Here is a 24,921-nt window from a genome sequence, read left to right on the forward strand (position 1 = left end):
TTAACATTTTTAGAAGGTCTCTTTCTGTAAGTCTATAATATATAACTAAACTATTGTTGTATGTAAAGTAAATAAGGTTTTAAAAATGTTTAAGAAACTTAATTTAAAAATAAATTAAAATGCAGAGCCCCCCCAGACCGGTGGCCAGGACCCGGGCAGCGTGAGTGTTACTGAAAATCAGCTTAAGTGCTGCCTTCAGCACGTGTGCCATAGGTTGCCTACCCCTGGGCTAGCATATTTTTAAGCCAGGAGAAAAATACCCAAGCACCTAGCAGAGAAATTCCCCAAAGAATAAAAAACTCCAATTTCACCGACAGAAAAGCTGTAATGTTATCAGACCAGGCTTATTTGCTGCTCTAACACAATACTCCACTATCTGTGGAACCGTATTTAGTAAGTCACCTGACAAGTAAAAACACATTTTTCTAAGTTACTGTGCATTTACTGTTCAAAGTTCAGTGCTGCAGTTACTGCTGCCAATTTCTCTGACCACATAAATATGAACACAAGTATCTGGGGTAAAATACACTATTTCCAACACAGGTCTTGCTTTCCACTGCATGCACCCAAAAGCTATGGGCCTCTACAGTGAGATGAGCATTCTCGCACTAATGAAGGGATATGAGCACACTAAAAAAAACAGCAGAATTCTCTCAGAATCATATCCGTATCCACTACAACACCACAAAGCGACAATTTAAACAAACATCATCATTTAAAAAAAAAACACACTTCTTAAATTATAAACATGCCTCTGCATATCCATAAGATGAATCATTAAAACATCCCTGGAAAGCCATTAAGTGATAGCCTCAACTATGTCTAGGGAGCTAAACATTGTCAGAAAGTTATAGACTCCCAGTGCCAGATAAATGCCAAACCATTCTTCAGAAGGAAGGCCCTGATTTCGCAAAGCATTTAAGAATATGCTTAAATTCTATGTTTTGAAAAGGGAATAGTTATGCATATGCTTAGGGGCTTTACTCAAAGGGACTCGGCAACAGGGCAAAACCAAGGTATTTAATAACACATACTTTAAAAAAGAAAAACATCCTTATGCTTGATCTCTGTTGATTAACATAGCTGTCATGTTATCTAATGGTCACTAATGCAGTAGAGCAGTAGCTGTTCAGCAGTATCTCAAGAGAGCTTCCGTGTGACATTAAATGGACTTGCTCCATTTCAGTTCAAGTTAATTTAATCTAGCCAACTGTACACTGGTTACTTCACCCATATTCTATAAAAACTCAGATACAGAGATCTTTAAACAGTTTACTGCTTTATACAGTTCATATTCCATTAATGACAGGTTTCAGAGTAGCAGCCGTGTTAGTCTGTATCCACAAACAGAACAGGAGTACTTGTGGCACTTTAGAGACTAACAAATTTATTAGAGCATAAGCTTTCGTGGGCTGCTGCATCCGATGAAGTGGGCTGTAGCCCACGAAAGCTTATGCGCTAATAAATTTGTTAGTCTCTAAGGTGCCACAAGTACTCCTGTTCTATATTCCATTAAGAATCTCAGAAGGGAAATATTACAGATTTGATTTTTTAATGGAAACAAGTAGAAAAACAAAACTAAGTTACTCTAGTTGTTCCATAAATAACAATTGCTTGTGCTTTATTGAAAGGACCCTTTTCAGTTGCACCTGGCCTTCTCTTTCCATAATATGGGTTTACTGTACTCATTCCCTGCCACTGCCCGCTCGCTCACCTACTCAGCCCCCCTCCCTCACCCGCCGCTTGTCTACTCACCCCCCCCCCCCGCCTGCGGGCCGCACAGTGAGCCCATCTACTCAACCCCCGCGGGCCGCACAATGAGCCCACGCGGGCTGCATGTGGCCCCCGGGCCGCATGTTGTGCAGGCCTGCTCTACATCACTACTCTCGGAACACCTGGAAGTTTAAAAGACTTCAACAGAGGACAATCAGTACCTTTCCAATGTCAAGTTTCAGTGCGGGTGCTTTCTTCAAGCTACCCAGAAACCATCTTGTGATTTCATCTGCAAGAGTACAATTGCTCCATAAATTACCTATTCAAACTGAGGGCCTTCTGTACCAGTTGGTTCAGATTACTTGCGATTTTAAAATTAATTCACAATAGTTTACAATTAAACTAGCTACAATGTAGAGAAACAGAAAATTAAAACAACTGTATGTCCATATACGCAGCTGTAGTGCTCTTGGAAAACAAAGTGCTTTGTGCATCATTAAACATTAAAGGTAACATAACAGTCCAAGACTTACTTAGCCCCTTCCAGCCAGTGTGTATTTCTGGAGTGATACTATCCAGTTCTCGCTGAAATTCATCCCTAGCTTTAGCCACAAGTTCATGGTACTGAGCTACAATCTTAGCCTCAGATTGTGCTGCCTGAACCTACAAAGATATAAATAAATAAAAATTGGGTTAGATTTACCTTTGAAGGCAAGTATTAAATCATATATATTAGGGCTGTCAAGCGATGAAAAAAAATTAATCGCAATTAATCGCGCTGTTAAATAACAGAATACCATTTAAATATTTTTGGATGTTTTCTACATTTTCAAATATATTGATTTCAATTACAATACAGAATACAAAGTGTACAGTGCTCACTTTATATTTATTTTTATTACAAATATTTGCACTGTAAAAAAAAAAAATGGTATTTTTCAATTCACTTCATACAAGTACTGTAGTGCAATCTCTTTACCATGAAAGCTGAAATTACAAATGTAGAATTATGTACAAAAAGATAACTACATTCAAAAATAAAATATGTAAAACTTTAGAGCCTATGAGTCCAATCAGTCCTACTTCGGCCAATTGCTCAGACAAACAAGTCTGGTTACAATTTGAAGGAGATAATGCTGCCCGCTTCTTGTTTACAATGTCACCTGAAAGGGAGAACAGGCGTTCACATGGAACTGTTGTAACTATTTATGTACCAGATGCGCTAAAGATTCATGCATCCCTTGATGCTTCAACCACCATTCTAGAGGACATGCTGATGTTCTGCTCAATAATGATCCAAAGAAATGTGGACTGACTCATGTTCATTTTCATTGTCTAAGTCAGATGCCACCAGCAGAGGGCTGATTTTCTTTTTTGATGGTTTTGGTTCTGTAGTTTCCGCATTGGAGTGTTGCTCTTTTAAGACTTCTAAAACCATGTTCCACACCTTGTCCGTCTCAGATTTTGGATAGCACTTCAGATTCTAAAACCTTGGGTCAAGTGCTGTAGCTATTTTTAAAAATCTCAGATTGGTACCTTCTTAGCTTTTTATCAAATCTGCTGTGAAAATGTTCTTAAAATGAACATGTGCTGGGTCATCATCCGAGACTGCTATAAACATGAAATATATGGCAGAATGCAGGTAAAACAGAACAGGAGACATACAATTCTCCCCCAAGGAGTTCAGTCACAAATTTAATTAACGGATTAATTTTTTTAACGAGCATCATCAGCATGGAAGCATGTCTTCTGGAATGGTGGCCAAAGCACGAAGGGAAATACGAATGTTTAGCATATCTGACACAAATACCTTGCAACGCCAGCTACAAAAGTGCCATGCGAACACCAGTTCTCACTTTCAGGTGATATTGTAAATAAGAAACAGGCAGCAGTATCTCCCGTAAATGTAAACAAAACTTGCTTGTCTTAACGATTGGCTGAACAAGAAGTAGGACTGGGTGGACTTGTAGGCTCCAAAGTTTTACATTGTTTTGTTGTTGAGTGCAGTTATATAACAAAACAAAATCTACATTTGTAAGTTACACTTTCACAGTAAAGAGATTGCACTACAGTATCTGTATGAGGTGAATTGAAAAATAATATTTCTTTTGTTTATCATTTTTACAGTGCAAATATTTGTAATCAAAAATAATATAAAGTGAACACTGTATACTTCATTTTCTGTGTTGTAATAGAACTCAATATATAAAAAAATCCAAGAATATTTCATACATTTCAGTTGGTATTCTATTGCTTAACAGTGCAATTAATCAAGATTAATTTTTTTATCGCAATTAATTTTTTTGAGTTAATTGCATGGGTTAACTGTGATTATTCGAAAGCCCTAATACACACACACACACCACAAGCACCACACTTCTACTCATTAGTGACAGAGGAGAGGTCTATTACTAACTTACAAGGCAAATTTGCTAGAAAAAACTGACCTCAATATAGTTTCCCCCAAACCTCTTGTCAAGGCTCCTTCCCCACTCTGAACATTAGGGTATAGATGTGGGGGCCTGCATGAAAAGTTCTAAGCTTAACTACCAGCTTAGATCTGGTCCGCTGCCACCACTCCCAAATGTGCTAATTCCCTTCCCTGGGTAGCCTTGAGAGACTCTTCACCAATTCCCTGGTGAATACAGATCCAAACCCCTTGGATCTTAAGACAAGGAGAAATTAATCATCCCCCCTCCTTTCTCCCACCAACTCCTGGTGGATCAAGATCCAACCCCCTTGGATCTAAAAACAAGGAAAAATCAATCAGGTTCTTAAAAAGAAGGCTTTTAATTAAAGAAAAAGGTAAAAATCATCTCTGTAAAATCAGGATGGAAAATAACTTTACAGGGTAATCAAACTTAAAGAGCCCAGAGGAACCCCCGCCCCCCGTAGCCTTAGGTTCAAAGTTACGGCAAACGGAGGTAAACACCCTAGTAAAAGGTACATTTACAAGTTGAGAAAACAAAGATAAAACTAACACGCCTTGCCTGGCTGTTTACTTACAAGTCTGAAATATGAGAGACTTGTTCAGAAAGATTTGGAGAGCATGGATTGATGTCTGGTCCCTCTCAGTCCCAAGAGTGAACAACCACCAAAAACAAAGAGCACAAACAAAAAGCCTTCCTCCCACCAAGATTTGAAAATATCTTGTCCCCTTATGGGTCCTTTGGGTCAGGTGTCAGCCAGGTTACCTGAGCTTCTTAACCCTTTACAGGTAAAAGGATTTTGGAGTCTCTGGCCACGAGGGATTTTATAGTATTGTACACAGGAGGGCTGTTATCCTTCCCTTTATAGTTATGACACCTCTCATATACAATAACTCATTACTGGGAGCTATTGAGACCTCCCCCATCTACACAGTACATATAATGAAGTCAGACTATGCCAACCCATAGTGTAGACAGGACTGAAAAGATATGTCTACACTGCAATAAATGACCCATGGCACAGCCATGGCTGGCACAGGTCAGTTGATTATATAGCTCAGGGCTATATGATTAGTGTAAACATTTGGGCTCAGGCTGGACAGCTCTAAGATTCCACTCTCCAGCCCAAACATCTACCCTGCTATTTTTAGCCTCACAGCCCAAGCCAGCTGTCCCAGGCTCTGAGACTCCGTGCTGCAGATTTTTTAATTGGCAGTGTGGACATACCGTTAAGAATATCCCAAATCCAGGCTAAGTCCCTGAACGCATCCAAGGGTTTAGCACTGTAATGGAACACAGTTAAGGTCATATCTATGCTCTAAGTCAGCCAGTTCTGAGACAATCATGTTGTATTGTTTGTAGCCAAGACTGGCCCTAAAGCTGTTCTAGTTTAGATCTGTGCGCCGATGTTCCTATCAATACATAAAGACAAGTAGAAGAGGCACATTTCAATAAAAGCAGCTTTATAAGTCATAAGAACCCTGCAAGGCAGGTAAGTTTTATCCTCACTTTACAAACAAGAAAGCTGAGAAAGAAGTAAAATGATTTGCCTGAGGCTACACAGAAAGTCATTGGCAGAACTGAGATGAAATTCCTTGCTCCTAGTTCTGTGTTCTAACCACTGGACCATGGTGTCTCTCCTTTCCAATCTTTCAAAGCAATATGAATTTCTCATGAAGATTAAAGAAAATCACAACCCTCTAAGTCACCTAGAATATTAATTACATTTTTTTCCTGAAGGAGAAAAAAAAAGGCAACTCAAGAGCATCGTGAAAAACAATAGTACCTGAATACATCCAAGCAAGCAAAGCTAGCTTAGTGTGCGTCTATTTATCCATTCTTCTTGATTTACAACTAGCACCATGTTCAAAAGCTACAAGTTACCCAACTGCCATCAAACTAAAGAAAGCATTCACCCACTAAAACAGATCAAGTAATCGAGCCACTTTTTTCCCCACCAGGAGCTTGTGAAAATTGTTCATTGTCACGTCAGCGCAAAAGCTCAAATTACAGCTGAATGATTCTGAATTTATACTCCGTATTTTTAAGCTACTGCAGGAGTTTCTGCACATGCTGGCAATTGCCCATTATGCAAAGGATGATTTATTAGAACAGACTTGGGAAACATTACCTTTTTGACTTCATTGTCCAGGTCAACTATCATATGATGAAGATTCTCTTCTGCAGCAAGTATGTGAGATTTGGCTCCAGAAATCTGAGACTTCTTGGCATCATCAATCACACCCTTCATTTTCTCTAATTTTTCTCTGAAAAAAAAAAAAAAAAAAAAAAAAAAAAGACAGAAACTACTAATTAGCATATGCAGAAGTTCCCTTATTATCTGCACTGGCAGGAGATTTATCAGATGACCTAACAAACTAAGGAGAGGAGAGCTTTAAACTCTAAACAGAGCTACTAGAGGGTTCAATGTTTTTAATAGATTTGAAATTATGATTGTATTTAGTGTGAAATTTTCCTCCATAAAACTTTTTGCCCAAAAGGATGGGTTGTAAGGACACAGATTTATTTTGTAAGCTCATTTAGTTTTATGTTCTTAAATTGTATATGCAATTGTAGATTGTTACATGCAGGGAACTGGGTTGGATGTACTCTGCCAAATCAAATGCACCCGATATTTGAAAACTGAGACACTTCTAGCTAATGCAAAAAGTTTACGTGCTAAAGTAATGCTTACATTTGTAGAAGGGAATTGGCTATATTTACAATGTACTTTTGGCCCAAGTTTTTTGGAAGGTGTGACGAAAAGGAAATGGAGAGACATTTATAAAATCAAACATTAATAGAAATGTTTTCGGGCCTTTTTTTTTATTTAAGTTCTCCCCTTGCATAATTGGAAACTCAAGACAACAGCACTACGTTCCTGATCCAAAGCCCATTGAAACAAAAAGACTCCCATTGACTATGAAGTAGGTCCTAAATGAATACAAGCAATAGAGCAATGGCAGCCAGTCAGATTTTTATATATAAATTATCTTAAGTGTCCTTTAAAAGATCCTGTCTGTAGTGATACCAGTTTGACTATTCCTAACATTAAGGGGAGGGGAAAAGCAGCATTCAACACTCCAATCATTTTGAATTTAAAAGGATTTTCTTGTTGAAAAGTTTACACACAGTCAGTGGCTATTAGGAGCACTTGTATTGTTTACTAGCTTTCTGGGGGGTTTCTGCTGACAGGCTTTCCTGAGTTCTTCCCACATGCTTCCAGGTTTTGTTTTTCGCATCTCCCCAGAACGAGTCTTTTCAAGATAACCAAATTTTAGATGTCTGTCCTACTTCCACATAGATACCCACTTTAATACCATTGAAATCACTAGTCTTCAAGAGCCTGCATAAACTACTAAAAACTCATTAACAAAGACTTAGAAGTAGTTATACAAAACTTTAGGATTATGTGCTGAAAAAGGATTATGATCTAAAAAACAAAGATGCATGTCTTATTCTTAAGTTTGAAGTTTCTAATATAATTAGTGCAAAATCCTAAAGAGCCTAACTTTACATAACCAGGTTTTAAAGTTTTGGCCATTACAACTGATGATACCTAATGGTATTATTGATCCCTGTACATACAAAGACCAGCTGTGAAATATCTGCAATAGGTTTGCTAATACTGTTTAAGTTTATCCAAGATTTTATCTGAGTAAGATATGAAAGATAAGAAAAATTATATTATGTCCAGTGTCTCTTCTAATGACTAGTTCAGACCAGATTCGGGTTGTTTGGTCTCACTGCCATAGTATCTAAGCTCCAAGAGTGATCTGATTCATTCATTGTTTTATTAGAAAAAGGAAAGGAAACAATGAAGATATCTAAGATTTTACTGTTTCAGATTCTCTATCATATCAATGTTCTGCAAAATACCAGATCCAGAGACACCTGAGAAGCACATGCTATGCATTCTTATATCAAGAGTATGCTTGGGTTAAATTCTTTGGTGCTGGTACAGGTATAGATATAATCTAGTTATGAAAAGGTCGATCTAATTTACATAAATACAGATTACTGTGTGTTGTTTCTACAATTTCTGCCAAATTTGACACTGGAGATATTAAATCAAGCCTATGAAATGCTCAGAACAACTTACTTGGCTTTCAGAAGGGCATCAGCAGCTTCATCCACAGCCTTCCTGCGATCTTTCAATGCTTCCTCCAAGGTCCGCCACTGAGCAGATTTTCTCTCTCCTGACGTCTAGGAAGCACAAGCTTTCTAATTAGGCAAGTTATAACCACTAACAAAATTATCAGCAAGAATGGAAATTCAAAATAGCTGCACAAACTTAAAGGTTCCTAACAAATTTGCAGTTAAGTTAATTTTTAAAAGGGCATATTTCAAGTTAAGTCATATAAAAACAATTACCTTTGTTACTAATACCAACAACTGAAAGTTTTAAAAATCTCATTTTATCAGAATTTATGCTGTTTACTTTATGCACTTTGTCCTGACTAAACAGTGAAATAAACTAGTCAATTCCACATTGATTCTCCTGTAATAGAACAATGTAGCAGTCTTTGGATTGGACGCTACTGGGAAACTCCTGTGCTTGACTCTACATGGTGTGGATTATCGTTCCTTCATACTTGCTGATCTTTAAAAATGCAATACAAGTAATTAGAATATTAGTTCTTGTGTTTTAAAATTTTTTTTTTTTAATTCAAACTTTAGATTCAGTTTAACCTATTTAATCACGTTCCTTTCATTTTAAAACAGATTAATATATTTTTCTTACAGTTCCTATCAATCCAGTAGCATTGATTGCCAAATTCCCCAATGTGAAAAGTGGTATCACCATTTCAGACTTTCCACATGGGAGACCCCTCAAGCCCAGTCCTTATTAGTTATGGATATGCTCCTGTAATGCTAATTAGCCACTTGAACACCTTCTGACCTAGAATACTGCTGAAGGCAACAGCCCTCTGCTGAAAATATGCATGTTGGCATAGCTAATGTACATTCCTTAGCCACAGACATCTCAGTGGATGTAGAGACAGCTCAAAACATTTTTGAGATACAACATATAATATGGCTGCTGAAGTTTTTGGCTTCGTTAAGAGAAACCAGGACTGGTTTGATGAGAATGACCCCAAAACACTCAGTGCATACTACCCATCAAGTCTACATTAAGGATAAGGATTCAGCAGCTAGGAAGGTGGCTCATACCAGACTTTGGCAAATAAAAAAAATCAGCAGTCAGAAAAATAAAGCCATGGAGTTACCATGGGCAGCAGATCACAAAGACCCCCCAAAGCTGTTTTGCTGGCCTTTGTGCTGCATATAGCCTCAGATGCAATGCAATAATCCCTGTCTGCACACTGGACAGCAATCCGTTCAACTGACAAAAAAGAAATACTTGCTTGATAAACAAACATTGCAGTTTGGTGCTCAACTGCCCTTCCAACATTTCTGAGAAAGCAATTAATACTATCCCACAGCACCCTTTAAAAGAAGAGCTTGTACCAGCCCTAGCCTGATAGGAGACCATAATAGCAGTCAAGTAGAGGTTACAAGGGAAAGCACCCAGACCAGGTGCCATTCCAGCACAGATCTACAAACAGGCTGGGTACCATATTGCAAGAGGATTTCAAGTATGCCAACATAGTTTATTTTCATATGGGTGATAAGGCAAACTGATAATCATCATGGCATTTCTCTACCTTCTATTGCTGGAAAAAGCCTTGAATGGGTTATACTGAACAGACTTAACACCTATCTTTTGGAAATTTCCTCCCTGAGTCTCAATGTGGATTTTGGTCTGGACAGGGCACTACAGACATGATCTTCACAGCCCATCAACTTCAGGAAAAGTGACAGGAGAAAAACCATGACCTTCATATGGTGTCCACCAACTTAGCCAAGGCTTTTGATTCTGTAGATCATGAACAACTTCGGAAACTTTTATTAATCTTTGGATTCTCTTCAAAGTTTTTTTGTGTCCTTTGGTGCACGATGGGATGATGGCCAGAGTGGTGGAAAATGGCAAGATATCAGACTCCTTTCTAGTAATCAGTTGCACCAAACAAGGTTCATGATGGCTCCCACACTCTTTTCCATCCTTTTTTCACCTGCGCTTATGGATGCATTTCATACCATTGACAGAGGACTATTTATTAATTTCTACATGAATAAATGCTTAATGCTTCCATGCTTGCATAAAAGTGGCAGATTTACTTAAGGCGCTTTTATGTGCTAATGACCATACACTGGTTGCTCACTTGATTGGTGATAGTCAATTTATAACTGATCACTTCACTCATGTAGTTAATTGCTTTGGTTTCACAGTTAGCGGAAAGAAAAATGAAGTAGTATACCAACTTGTGCCAGGGGATGCATACAATGCTCCTCAAGTCCATGGAGAAGTTTTGTTACTTAGGGAACATGCTGTCACAACTAACTATGAGATTACCCATCGCATAGCCAAAGCTTGCTTTGTATTTGCAATGTTGTCACACTGCCTATGGAACACTATGAGCGTACAAATAAGCACGAAGCTAAACGTTTATCAGGCAGTTGTGCTAACACTTCTATATGGTATCAACGCCATACCAGGAAACTTGATCAGTTCCATATGTGCTGTCTTCAGTCTGTTTGCTGGGTCACATAATGGTACAAGGTTCCTAAAACAAACTCCTTAATCGTTGTCGGATGTCTGGCATTCAACGCATGTTTATAACAACTCAACTGCATTGGCCTGGGCCCCTTGTTTGTATGGCCAACCCAAGAACACCCAAGGCCATATATTATGGTTAGTCAACGTAAGGCACCCACTCTTATGTTGATCAGTACAAATGGCATAAAGATACACTGAAGTCAAGCTTGAAAAATGCCAGGTTGATCCCAGTAACTGGGAAGCAACATCCCATGACAAAGGTGGCAGCACATTTGTCATGTTTCTGTTAACCGCTTTGAAGAAAGAGGTATTAACACCTTATAAGAAAAATATGAACAGTGCAAAGCAAGGATACAATAGCTTGCAGTGGTCACAGACAATTTTTTCCGTCCCACATACGACTGTGTCTGCGCTTCTCACTTCAGACTGATCTGCCATATACTTGTTCATTTACAGTGTTTGCTGAAACCTCGTACATTTATAGTGTTTGCTGAATCCTCTGATGTGAGACTCCATTATGACACATTCCATATTCACTACTAGACACTACCAAATGAACTTCTATAGCAAGAGAAATCCACTGGAACTATTTTAGCAACAGTAATGGTTTTAACAAAGTGATCTAAAGGGGAGTTATAAGGCTGTTTGATGCCCTTACCACAATATTTAGTGTATTCATTTCCTACACACTTCACATATATTAAATGTTAACTCTCTGAATACCCCTATTGAGCAGGTAAATAAGAACTATCCCTATTTCACAGACAGGGAAACTGAGGAACAAAAGTGCCATTACATGTTAAACCCTCCCCTGCAAAAAAATCCAAAAAAATATTAAAATGAATTTCACCTGTGATAAACTTTCGTAAGTTTAGACAGACTACAATAAAGACTAGTCAAAATCAGATGGGAGACGCTAGAGATTATCCCCAGGAGAAAAATCAATTATCTGATATTATCTTCAATTGTATGATAAACATTTCTAGATACTTCGGTAGACAAAATAAGAACTGCATCAGCATTTTATTCAGCTTACCTCAGAAGTATCCATTGCCTCCTTCAGTATCTGAGCATGAGCATTAACGGCTTGTACTGCAGCTTCCTGGGCAGTAATTGCCTGAAGGGTTACTCGAGCAGTACTGCTTAGGGCTCCTTCCAAAGCTGCTGCAAGAGCTGGAGAAATAAACAGTTAAATCACCCTTACCATAATAAAAAAACATTTGCATATATATGGGTAACACTCATATCCCCCACTACAGTTCCTCAATTGGCACCACCCAAAAGAATTAGTGAGAATTCCTTAGAATTATCCGTTTGTGGACTGTGCTGCATCAAGGGCAAGTACAAAGGTTCTCACAAGCTCTGGCACAAATTAAGCACTGAGTAAGATCCACTGTAATGGACTTTTCCCCTCTGAAGCAGTCTGCTCTCCAACACAGCTCTCTCGTCATTCTTTCCCAGTGGCCCAACACAAATCCCAGTGTGGTTCATGCTGCCCCTGCATTGCTAACTCTGCTACAATAAGAATGCCACTTATTCTTACTAATGTAAGACAGGCAGAGGGATCAGACAAAAAGAGAACGGAAAGGGTATGGAAGCAGTCTTATATACACCTCTACCCCGATATAACGCGACCCGATATAACACGAATTTGGATATAACGAGGTAAAGCAGTGCTCGGGGGGGGGGGGGTACCTACAACACAGTAGCTGCTTCATAAATTATCGTTTGTACACCACCATGTATACATATGGCTATATTGTATATTTACAACAGCGTGAATTCCTATCTATGACAACCAAATAATATCTTAATTTACATACATGAAATCTTCTCTTGTTCCTCTTTGTCTTGCTGTGCAAGACGGGCTGCAACCTCCTCTGGTGGCCGTTCTTTTATGGCAGGGGAGTCTCCACACATATATTCCTCATCTAGGCTCAGAGATGCAGAGGGAAAAACAAGGCTTAGTGAAAAACCAAAATTAGTACCGGGGTTACTTATCATGGAGGAACCATTTCCTTTTGAGTCTAATTTGTATTGGTAGCATCACTACCATCATCCAGCAACCTCCTCAAACCTTGTATTTCCAGAGTTGCAAAGTTTAGCCTGAGCTCTCCTTGCAGTCAAAGATAACTGCACAGACACACATAATCAAACTTATCCCTACATTTCTGCCAGTTGTATAAGGATAAACTGAACAAAAAATTGAGATGGAAAGCAATGCTAAGACACAACTGGGAAACTAAACATGGACTGTCATATGGTAAATAGCCATTGCTTTCCATTTCCATTGCTTTGTTAGCATGGATGGGAAGGTCAGCCTAAGCAGTGAAAGGTTAGGAGGGAGGCTATAGAAAGATGGAATGATACAATTTCAGTCAGCAGAGTTCAATTCCCCCACTGCTTAGGACCCTTCACACTGCACTATTTCTCCCTGCCCCCGAAACACACAGTAAGTGGACAATTGAAAAGTTTTCATACAGGAAGTCTGGAAGAGCGGAGATGAGAATCCAGATCTCCTGACTCCCAGCCCTATGCTGTAACCACAAGACCAAGTTAGCTCTTAATGCTCACGCTAACTCTGAAGTGTTTGTTTACCGTTGGCATATTGACGCTGAGACCTGTTAAATATAATACTAATAAAAATCTTCGAAAAAAGGAAATGCTATTATTGCAAAGAAGCCATAGTTGTTCTAATCGGTCTGCCACAGTGTGTTTTAAAGTTCTGTGATTGATGCTTCTTCGCTAAGGCCCTCAATACATAGCTTTCCTGAACTCTGGCAAAGAAACCACCAGATTGGAGGTTGAGTGGGATGTATACAGTTCTGATTTTCCACAAAGCACTAATCAAGCAGAAATCTTTTCACATTATCTAAGGACTCATTAGGCCCAATCCTGCAGTCCTTTAGCACGCAGAACATTCACTCAAGTTGGTGAGAGGTCTGCATGCAGAAGGCATGAAGGATTGAGTCATTAGATCTGATTAATAAGACATTTAAGGACCTGATGCAGCAGGTTTGCGTTTCCCTTCATGGTGTCCTTGTGTGTGATCTTTTTCACCTGTGTCATCCTGCATGCCTGGAGCTGGAATTGACAACGCTTCGCCTGTTGCAGAAATTATCTGAGCTACTTCTGAGCTTGCTGTAAAATAAAAACAACATATACAGTACTATTTGTATAATTTCTGTGTATAACATAGTATAGATACCTGAATGTTTATGTTAGGAAGAAAGAACATTCCACATGCAAAAGCATGAATAAGCCACCTTCTCCCACAAGGCAAAGACAATAAGTGGCCAATAATCAGACACTGCTTCCCACTCAGAATTTAACTGAAGGTAGGAATGAAGGACAGGACACTCCCAACTTCTACAAACTGTGACTTGGCAGTTTACCCACATTAAGCCCCTTGCAGTTACCAGAAACTTAGAAGACCTAGGAGACAAGAATCCAAGATATCCTTATTGAATCCTGTGTACAAGCCTCAGAATCCAGTTAATTCATGTCTTCAGCTGCATAAAAAAATATCTAGTCACTGGCTGAAAAGTAACCAGAATGCAATCACAGACCACCCCACCACTGGAATAGAAAAGACCATTCTTATGTCCTAGAGCAAATATCTTGCCAATGATTACATAACAAATAGTTTTATAATGTAATAAGACAATCTAAAGTGTACCAAAAATAACCATTTTGTTCTTCTCCCCACACTAAACAGCATCTTCATTTTTACACCATTCTGGAAAGTTACCTCCTTTTTCTTCCACTGAAGTTGAAGGAGCTTCTGTCTTACTCTTCTGCGATTTGGTACTGGGCTGTTTGGATTCTTCTACAGAGGAGATTTTTAGTGGACCAGGTTGCATCTTGAAAATCAAATATATATATTTTTAAATCACCACATACTATCAGTCATACAATGAATATTCAAAGAGTCACAGTTCTATTAGATTATAAAGATTTCAGCGTAGGGCCTCTATTTTTATATACTGTACAACACCATGTACATTGCTAGCACTTCAAAACAAATAACTCCACCCACCAGGCAGTAGCGGATCAGATTATCTGAATAACCCCAAAATGCTCTTAGAATGTAAAATGGCATTTGTGTTAGCAATTTTCAAGATCAGAGAGTTGACCATACAAGACTCTTTGCTATCAGTTTCATATTTTACATGGTAAATTTAGAATTTCACACCCAATTTTTAATTTGAAAGCAGCCTTCAGAATTTTCAGTTCTTTCAAAATGAATTCATTAGTTGTAATTTAAATTTGAACAAAGTTTGATACATGTAAGAATTTGAACAGACTGTCTTTATCAAGTACCACCCCATAACATTCAAGGTACCCCAAAGAGCTCTACAAAGCAATTAACTGTATTGATGCAGGCAGTGTACAGACTCTAGATACACTATTCACACACTCACCAAATGGCTCACATGCAGCTTTGGAGACTGGGTTTCCACTACTTCCCAACGGAGAGAACTACATAGTCTGTAAGACCTCACTACAAAGTTTCTTTCTGATATTCATTACCCCCTACTGATACATCCTCATACCATATTAAACAAGTCCTCTCCCCTATTGGCACTTATAGTCTTTATATGCTGGTAGACTGTGTCCTCCCTTAGCTGTCACTTGGCCAAGCTATAAATAGTTAGTTCTTTTAAATTTTTCTTCCGGGTTAATCCAGACTATGACCACTTGGAAACAGAGTCAAGGGTCCTTGCTTGGAGGAATTTTCAATTTACTTTTATCACCCTGATTCAGAGCCAACCATCTCCAGGGGAAACACATCTATTTTGGCAGAAGAGGGGTGATAAACAGGACACGCTCTCTGATTTTTGGTCAGCATCATTCACTGATGTTCTGGATGAATTTAGGGAACTTTTGGCTATTACTGCCAAACCAGACTCCTGTCCTTGATGCATAATAAAATCTAGAAAGGAGACACTGGGTCTGTACTGGTAGAAATTGTCACTCTCTCTTAGTGAGGGCAGGCATCAACAAAGTTTACATTAAGCCCTTGCTCAAGAAACCAGCATTTGACATTAAGATCTCACTAATTAATCACCCACTCCCTTTTCTGGGTAGTCTACAAAAGTGGTGGTGACGGTGAAAAAAAACTATGGAAACTCATGGAGTCTCAGATTTCCTAGATCCTAGGCAATCCACTTTCAGACCAGGATATAGTGGGGAAAAAAAAAAAACAAACAAACACACTTTGTTCATTGGTAGATGACCAAGTGACAACGGATAACAGATAGAGTAATCATGACTGCTTGACTTTTACATCAGGTGTTTTTGATACCATTGACCACAATATGAATTGACATGGCTACAGACTGACAGGAATAGATGAATCAAGTTTGAATGGCTCTTATTTCTCTCACAGGACCCAGAAGTTAATATTGACTGAATGTGCATCTAGTCCAAAGATTCACTCAGGTAGAGAGCTGCAATATTCTATTCTTTCACCCCCAAGCCTGTCCAGTGTGCAATACAGATCATTAGGGAAAATAAGGCAATTTAGGCTACAATGCTTTTATTAGGCAGATGACAGCCAGTTTTGTTGTCTCCATTTCATCAAATATGGACAAAGCAGTTAATAGGTTTACTCAGCATCTGGCTGGGATAGAGGGCTTGAATAAGGACAAACCGGCTGAGACTCAACCCAGATAAGAAATAACGTTAGCTAAGATGGGGAAACAACTAAAGTAACTGGGGTAAGTTATATTGTCCTGTTCCATTCAGAGAATATGCTAGGCCCCTTCCCTCCCCCACAAAACTCAGGTTTGCAACCCTGGGGTCTTTCTGGATCCTCACCTGCTTCTGAAAGCTCAGATAGCAGCAGTGGCCAGGAACGCTTTTCATCATCTATGCCTGGCCAGGAGGCCTTTTCTTTCTGATGAAGTAAATGTGAAATTTCTAAAGTTAAAGTCAATAGGAGCTAAGGGGACTCAGCACCTTCCCAAGTCAGGATCACAGAAAGGGTCTCTCCTGCCTTCTGCAACGTGATGCCAATGGCCTTTCTCAATATGACCTTTATTGCAATACAACATCCAACATGGTGTTCGCTATCACTCTTACCTTTAAAGATTTTAAAGTTTACCTGTTCCCCAAGATGCATGACCTTAAAGTGATTCAGCCTGGACAAATGTATTTCCAGCTCATATTTCTTAACCTCACTACATCCCTATTCAGTACTATTCCTTCTAGCATAACACGAGATGCAAATTTCATCAGTGTGCCGTTTCCCCCCTTTTCCAGGTCATTAATGACCAGACATAATACCTATCGATTTTAGACCTCTCCGCTCAAATAAGTAAAAAGAGCAAGATTTTACAATCCATGAATCACAATCCATTTGATACTGTGAAACCATATTAAAACCAAAAGGAAGCAGTGCACAAGTAAGCTGCAGGATAAACACAGCAGGTGACGTCAGTCAAAAGGTAATTGGTAAGTCAGCAGCACACAATGTCTGAAATATGAAAGGATTTTTATTGTGTATCTATTAAATGTCTCCTTAAAAAAAGCAGAAATACATACTGACTTCCTAATTACAGTCATGCTGAATTCACAGTTCTGGCCTCTTGTGTATACAGAATCAAAAATATTTAGAATTTGAGAAACAGAGCAAAAGTTTCCTTTGTAAAAAAATTCAAGTGAAAACCTACCGGTTTCTTTGGTATTGGCACATTATAAGGAGCAGGACCAAGTGCCATTTCAAAGAGTTTATCAGCGTATGGGAGGGTCTTCTCTACATTCTCTCGGAAACGTGGATCATAATTAGCATACAGAACAGTTCCACCAACTCCTCCGCCAGCAAACAAGACACTTGCCCCAATAATTTTGCCTGCAGAAACACTAGAGAAAAGAAATAAAGCTGAGAAAGCTTTTATGTATGTCAAACCAGTAGGACAGAAAACTAACAGTCTCGGAGAGGAACACCAAATTGTTGTTATAGATCTGAAAGCCATCCTTTTTAAAATGAAGGCCCATAAGTATTCAATATTCATCACAACTTTTCTAATATATCTAGGCAAACCTAAATATACATAGCAACTAGTTGAATAACTTCAACTTAACTATTCTAATTACTGCAGCTTTCTAAGCCACACAAAGCCTGCCATATTGATATTACGCACAAGGGACAGAAAAGTGTTACAAGCGTTTGTGAGCAACTAATGAAGAACACCACAACCATTCATTTGGTTTATCATGCCATCGGGCAACCAGAGACTTTTAGGGCAGCACCTTTCCACTGAGTCTAACTCCACTGACAACTAATATACTTTAAGGGCCAGCTTTTCAAGAAAGCTCTGTACCTGCAAATGGGGCCAATTTTCTGAAGAGTTCAGTCTGTTTTAAATCTCATCTGCATGAGTCCTCCTTCAGCACTACCAAGTCCCTCAGTACCACACTGGGGCACTGGTTCCAGACTAACACAGAGGCAAGAATGCCACCAACTAACATTGTCTGCAATAATCCACCTTCTCTATAGTGGTTTCCCATCCAAGTGATGACCATTTGGCAGCTTTAAATTTGATGCAATCACGCAATGAACTGTTGCTGCAAACCATAAACATATACTTGCAACAAATGTGTAATTGCAAATCCCACGTAAGCAAAAAGGACAACCAAACTCACTCTTGATGAGTCAGATCGGTTAAAGTACCAATACCAGCTACAAAACACAATACATACCCAGATTGCCCTGATGTAGCATATCCGCGGCACAGTCGTAATGGACGGAGTGAATATTTACCACACAGGCAATTCTAAGAAGAAAACACAAAAATAAAGTGATGCATATAATTTAGAATATTTTTTAAATTTTCCGCATTTCAACTAATTCCATTTATTCACAAAATAGTCAATCACTACCTCTTAAGTATATTCTGATAAATAGGTAGAAGAGGAACAGCGGATATCAAAACAGGGATACGAGATTCTGTTTCTCCCTAATTAATTATTGGGCAGTTTCCCCAAACAATAGATTCCACCCAGAAACTCTTAAAAAAAAAAAAAAAAGTCATTTTGGAGCATCTTCCCTGAATTACTAACATCGTTTTACATTATTAAAACCAAAGCAATTCTGAACAACAACAAAAAATTCTAAATTTACTTTCCCATTTATGCTGACTGTTTACGTTTTGCACTTAATTTAGTTTAGACTGTGCAACTGGAGTAGACTTTAGGGTTCTCATACACTGTAATTCAGCAATGACTGAGAGGCACACACTGACAGGGAATATTTCCTGTTTTCTTTTTCCTGTCTTAGCAGAAACGTGGTTCAGATTTCAAAAAGACTATTGTGAACATCATGAATTAGCTATGCTAAAATGTCGAGCATCCATTTCTGTTGAATATTAAGATTGACGGAAAAGATTGGCTAACCCACTCCAATCCGATAGCAGGGGAAGTCTCTCCCTACTAATGATTCTAGCAAAAGACAGGGGTACGAATTTCTGAAGGAATAGTACAGGACTCCTGGGAAACAAATACACAAACCACAAAGAGAACTTTCCCCGCAGTTAAGCATTTTAGGCAGCAGATAAGTTTTGTAATTAAAAGGAGCTTGTTAAGGAAGATAAATTGTTATTTTGGACATTATGCTTTTAATTTAGTTGGGGATTGGTCCTGCTTTGAGCAGGGGGCTGGACTGGATGACCTCCTGAGGTCCCTTCCAACCCTGATATTCTCTGATAAATAAAAGGTATAGCAGATCCTATAGCCCTGTTTCCATATTTATTCAAACAGCATACAGAGTTTAAGCAGTAACACAATACACTGAATTCTTATTTCTTATTCTTTCCAGAACTGTAGCCAAAAACTTTTAACTGCCAACAGAAACATGAGTGCTCAGTGACAGGAAATGCGTGCTTCTTACTCTTGCAAAGCTGGTTTACAAAAACCATCCAGTTGTGGGCAGCACTAAGGTTTTTTTTGGTTCATGATGGGGCAATGAGGAAGCAAGATTTATAAATACAGAAATCAGATAAAACCTATTAGAGTCAATCTTTGCAAATGCAAACTAAGATTTTTTTTATTTCTTTTAAATGAAAATCTTTTAAAGTATAACTTTTATTGCTTTGTACAAAAATGTCACATCTGCTTCTGACTCACAGCTAGTGGCTCTTTACCACACCCTTTACTCAGTATGAATAAATATGTTTATTCACATAAAATTTGTACTCTGCTATTTGCATTCCTTAATTTTAGGAACGTGGTTCTTGGCTACTTGTCAGCACTACTACTACAGAGGATTAATTGGGATTGCTTTTCACTCCTTCTGAAAAAAGAGTTTTTATTATGAGTCACTATTATGAATTTACCATTCAGTTTCCATTTAAACCCTATTTCCGATCCTCTTTTAGATTTCCCAACAAAAATTTCTTTCAGCCTGAAGTATCTCATGTTTAATTTCAAATCAGAGCAGAATTCGTTGAGAACAAAATTGGTGTTAATTAGATATACTATTCTTAAATTACTGGACTTTGGAAAATTAATATCTTTCCAGAGTTCCAAATTCTTTTGTCTATTCATAACTTAATTGCAAGTGCAGAAATTTCATACTAGTTTTATGCAGTAAGCCTCACTGATATCTTTTATACACAAGTTCAAGTTCTTTAATGCTGGAAACTGAGTCAGATAACCCAACAGGAATTATAAAGTCTATCAGATGCCCATCAGGAATTATAACCCCTCTAAACACAATGCTGACAGAGTTTAACGGCTGTGAGTGCCACTGGCTATGCTTGAGAAGCTTTAAACCCATAGAGTGCAGAAACATGGGTCCCAGAGCAGTTACTGGCTCAGTGGTCTATGGATCTTAACTTCTGTTCCCCTGTCTAGCACTATTGATTTAATACAAGTAACACGAGACCACCAGCAGACATGTTTGAGTTATACAAGCATGAAAAGAATTCTCTTACCACTGCTACTTGAAAAAGTAAAAAGAAAGAAAGGTAATGATTTCTTAAAAGTAAGAATATACTGCCTTTAATATTAGTAGACTATTACAATAAAGACAGAAGTCTGTAGAATAAACATTTACAGTGAATTTCCCAGACCAACTTTAGTTTTGTCCCCACATTCTCACCCACGTGACTTACAAGCCACAGACCCCATCACTTTCTGTGCTTTCTTTTTCTGAAGTGAGCTGAAACCCCATGAAACTTCCCGAACCACAGGCCAGAGACCTGACACTCTTCCAATACCAGTGGTTTGATTTTTAATATTTATAACACTAGAAGTCTGCATGGCACTTTACAGAAATAAAATTTCAATGCAGACCTCAAGATCTCACAATCTAAATCAAACACACCAAATTAAGATAAATGACAAAAGAAGGGGAAGGACAAGCATTAAGATAACATGAGCTGTGTTATATTACATTGCAAATGAAGCTGCTAAGTTCTTTTTGGAGTTTTACCCCAGTCTCACTACAGGGAAGGAATAGCGCAGGAGTGGAGGTCATCAGTGGGCACTCAGGCTACAGAAGTGGGATGACAAGGGATTTGAAGGAGGAGACTGAGGATGGTACATTCAGAGGGAGTTTTTGCCAGGTGAAAAAAGGTACAACGCAGAGAGTGGAAGGAGAAAAAAAGGAGCAGTTATGTATGAACAGTTGTACAGCACAGTGGAGCCAAAGATTCCAACTTTCACAATGTGCTTATGTGATATGACTGCAAAACCATTGTTCCCACTTCACCTTTCAATATGGATCAAATACTCCATCCTCTAGAGAGGCCAGACACTAGTGACAAGATTTGTCAGTATATATATTTGTTCCTATATTTGCGTAGCAAACAGCTTTTAGGAATCGTGCGAGAGGGAAGGACTTGTTTCTCTTTTTGTGCACCTATGGAAGCACTAGCTTAGACCAGTCATCACGGCTCAGAGCAGTTCTAGATGACAGAGTGGTAAAAATGCTGGCAGCCACTGTATGCTACCACTTCCACAGTAGCAAAATGCAGGAAGATTTTTGACAAAATCTCAGTGAAGACAAGGCCTTAAAATGCAACAGTGTATAGAGGGTTGCTAGCAGTTTGGCACATCTGTGGACCTTAAGGAGTTTTGTAAGCAGAGATTGGCCTGTGTGTGGTTTTACATCTCCTATACACTTCCTTCTACAGATAAGAACAGGAGGAATTACCTAGAGGTACTATTTTGTCCATTTCAATGATTACACCTACATTTATTACAAGCCTAGTTTAGCAATTCATAAAATCACTAGCTAATGCATCATCCCAATATTTCTTTTTTGTGTAATTACTGGAAATATAACTAGTTAGGTCCATGTTCCTTATAAGTATTGACAGTGGAAAGTATATTGGAGGGTTTAATTACTTCATGTTTGTTGCTATTTCCTGCATAAAGAACAAGCAATTATTTCTGAGTTTAAAAGCCAAGATAGCAGAAATGCCTTTTGATGAAGAGTCAAGCTGACAGCCCAGATCCCTCGTGGCAAAGACATTGTAGAAGCATTCTACTTCCTCCTCCTACTGAAGTGCCATCTGTGTGCTACTTATTCCATCTGACATTTTAATTTCCACTTATCCCTTTCTTGGTTTTTTAATCTTGGCTTTCTACCCTCTAAAAGAGCCATTTTGCAGTAGAAGTACTATTTGCCATACATTTCATAAAGAGAAGCTGAGTTAATTTTGAGCTTGAGAAAAGTGCCAGAAAATCAGCTTTATAGGCAACAACAGTGCTCAGGTCTCAGTAGACTGCCAACAATAAGGAAGGGTCTGCATGAGGCTAGTACTCCACTTTAATTCCTTTTGCATGTGCATCTATAAAACAAGGATGTGCTCCTAGAATGTAAAATAGATGCATTTAATAAATAGGAATGAACAAAATCAGACAAGGCAGAACTTAATCCTCCTGATGGCAGAGATGTGTGTATTAAGGACACCTGCCCACAAATTTGAAATCCATCCTCCCATTATTAATGGAAACAGGTGTATCACTTTACATCATCATCATCAAGACCATACATTGTATAAACAGGTCTTGTTTTAAAAGTCTTTAAAAAGAACACAACACAGACAAACTGGACAAAAATGTCCCCATCCTGTGATAGACAAACACTAACCACCATACTCCTCCCAAAGCCACGAGTTTAATTTACATAGGAACACTAGCCCAGATCCACAAAGATACTTCAGTGCCCAGGTCTCCACTGCAATCCAAAAACTCTGACTGAACCTTGTAGGTGTCTAAACTCACTTCTTCTCTAAGTTTTCATGGTTCAAGTTCTCTTGGTGCCAAAGTGTCTACCTCTAGGCATGCACACTGCTGCCGCAGGTGTCCTGACACCTATCTCCCACTTAAGCGCCAGAGCAATTCATAAACTGGGGGAAGACAGGCAGACGAACACCTAAAGTTGCGTGAGCTGCCTGATCTGGCAGGTGTGCTCAGAGGCTGCCACCTGGACTGGATCCTATTCAAAATCTGGCAGCAGCAGCCCACCTTATAACTTTTGGCCCAGTGCTTTCAGTACTCACCTGGGATATAGGAGACCCAATTCAATTCCCTCCTCTGCCAGAGGAAGAGAAAGGATTTGAACAGGGGTCTCCCACCTCTCACGAGAGTGCTCTAACCACTAAGCTATGTGATATCCTAATGCAAGACTCCCATCACTCTCTCCTACTGAAGCTGTTCCATTGTGGATAAATAATGCAAGAGTGATTGGAGCAGGGGGACTGGACTGGACCCTTGGTCTCCCACCTTCCAGGTTGGTGCCCTAACCACTCTATTAAAACAGCCCCTAGAATTAAAACCATTTGTTTCTAATTTTCAGCTTCTAGCTCCTTTGAGGCCCCAAGTCTTCCAGAAACATAAATAGGAAATAAAAATAAGTGACTCAGTAAAAGATGGAACATTATGATTTTAAAGCTCGGTATGATGCCTCATTCTACATCTAGCTCCTGCCATCTGAGATAGTCCTTCCTCTCTCTCTCTCTCTCTCCACCTCCTTGACTTCATCTATTAGAAAGATATTTACTTACAAACTGAGAAAACAGATATGAAGGCCATTGATATACCCCACACACAACTCAGATGCTTTTATATAACAATTTTTCAGACCACAGCCACATTTTAGAACTATACTCTAACCCAGATTATTCAAAGCTGATAGAGAGTCTCCAAAGATCTTTAAAACAGGAAGGGTCCATGTGTAAAACTTTCAAGAGATGGCTGGCAGTTTCTGGAAGTCTACATTCTAGGACCCCACCCCACAGCTCAAACTTTCCACAAACCTTGATTTAGAGGATGTCAGATGACTTGGCATGCTGAGTTCTTCAACCTTACAGGGCAACAAGAATGCCAGCTGCTGTTGTGGGGCTGGCTAGCTTTAAAGAGATTACACTCCAACTACAAAGCCATCAGGCCTTTTATATTTTGGCTCTTTGGCATTCTCTGTGGTTGGAAAACCTAAACTACACTGAAGTATTGAGTAAAACCCTAAAAGTATATATTTATTAAGTCAGTTATTTAATGTGCTTCTGTAACGAAAAAACACAATATTCCAACAAGGTACTTGAAAATCAGTCCAATCTATAAATACTTACAGTCTTCAGAAAAAGTGTAAAAAACTGCTTTAAAAAGACTTCAAGCTTATAATCTCCAAACATGAGATAAAGTCAAGGTTCCACTTTTTTTTCCTTCAATTGGCTGCTTCTTGGAATGACATCATACACTTCTCTCCTATTCCTCTTTTCTCTGTGACTATCAAAACTGACAAGTCCCACTCATTGAAGGTGGCAGATTCCCTCGTTTGCTGATTGACTTTAAAACTGCTTTTAAAAGCAAAGATGATAAAGCTAGCTGTGTGAATTTCAGCAACATTTAAACTTACTCAAAGTCTGACGTATCAGAGGGGTAGCCGTGTTAGTCTGGATCTGTAAAAAGTAACAGAGTCTTGTGGCACCTTATAGACTAACAGACATAATGGAGCATAAGCTTTCGTGGGTGAACACCCACTACGTCAGACGCATGTCATGTGTCTGACAAAGTGGGTATTCACCCATGAAAGCTTATGCTCCAATACGTCTGTTAGTCTCAAAGTTTGAAGTATCCCCTTAGCCTCAACCAAAGATAACTCCTTCCCATTATCATGTTCCCTGTTATTTATGAAACACAAAT

The 24,921-nt window shown here is 38.8% G+C and overlaps 1 protein-coding gene across 9 annotated transcripts in view; it reads right to left on the reverse strand.

Moving 5' to 3' along the window:
- Window positions 1–24,921, reverse strand: part of IMMT (inner membrane mitochondrial protein) — a 34,695-nt gene that overhangs the window by 8,419 nt on the left and 1,355 nt on the right. For 2 of the 9 annotated variants that reach the window (XM_008169705.4, XM_008169704.4), the window contains exons 2-10: window positions 18,472–18,545; window positions 17,442–17,631; window positions 14,516–14,627; window positions 13,768–13,905; window positions 12,588–12,695; window positions 11,801–11,937; window positions 8,245–8,348; window positions 6,274–6,409; window positions 2,247–2,376 (exon numbers count right to left, since the gene is read on the reverse strand). In XM_008169705.4, the coding sequence (XP_008167927.2) occupies window positions 2,247–2,376; window positions 6,274–6,409; window positions 8,245–8,348; window positions 11,801–11,937; window positions 12,588–12,695; window positions 13,768–13,905; window positions 14,516–14,627; window positions 17,442–17,631; window positions 18,472–18,545 (1,129 nt within the window). Of the gene's footprint in view, window positions 1–2,227; window positions 2,377–6,273; window positions 6,410–8,244; window positions 8,349–11,800; window positions 11,938–12,587; window positions 12,696–13,767; window positions 13,906–14,515; window positions 14,628–16,587; window positions 16,667–17,441; window positions 17,632–18,471; window positions 18,546–24,921 lie in introns of those variants that run through there. The other 7 variants (XM_065597225.1, XM_005292434.5, XM_065597227.1 and 4 more) reach the window with 6 other exon arrangements.

Source organism: Chrysemys picta, chromosome 5 (assembly GCF_011386835.1).
Source record: "Chrysemys picta bellii isolate R12L10 chromosome 5, ASM1138683v2, whole genome shotgun sequence".
NCBI lineage: Eukaryota > Metazoa > Chordata > Testudines > Emydidae > Chrysemys > Chrysemys picta.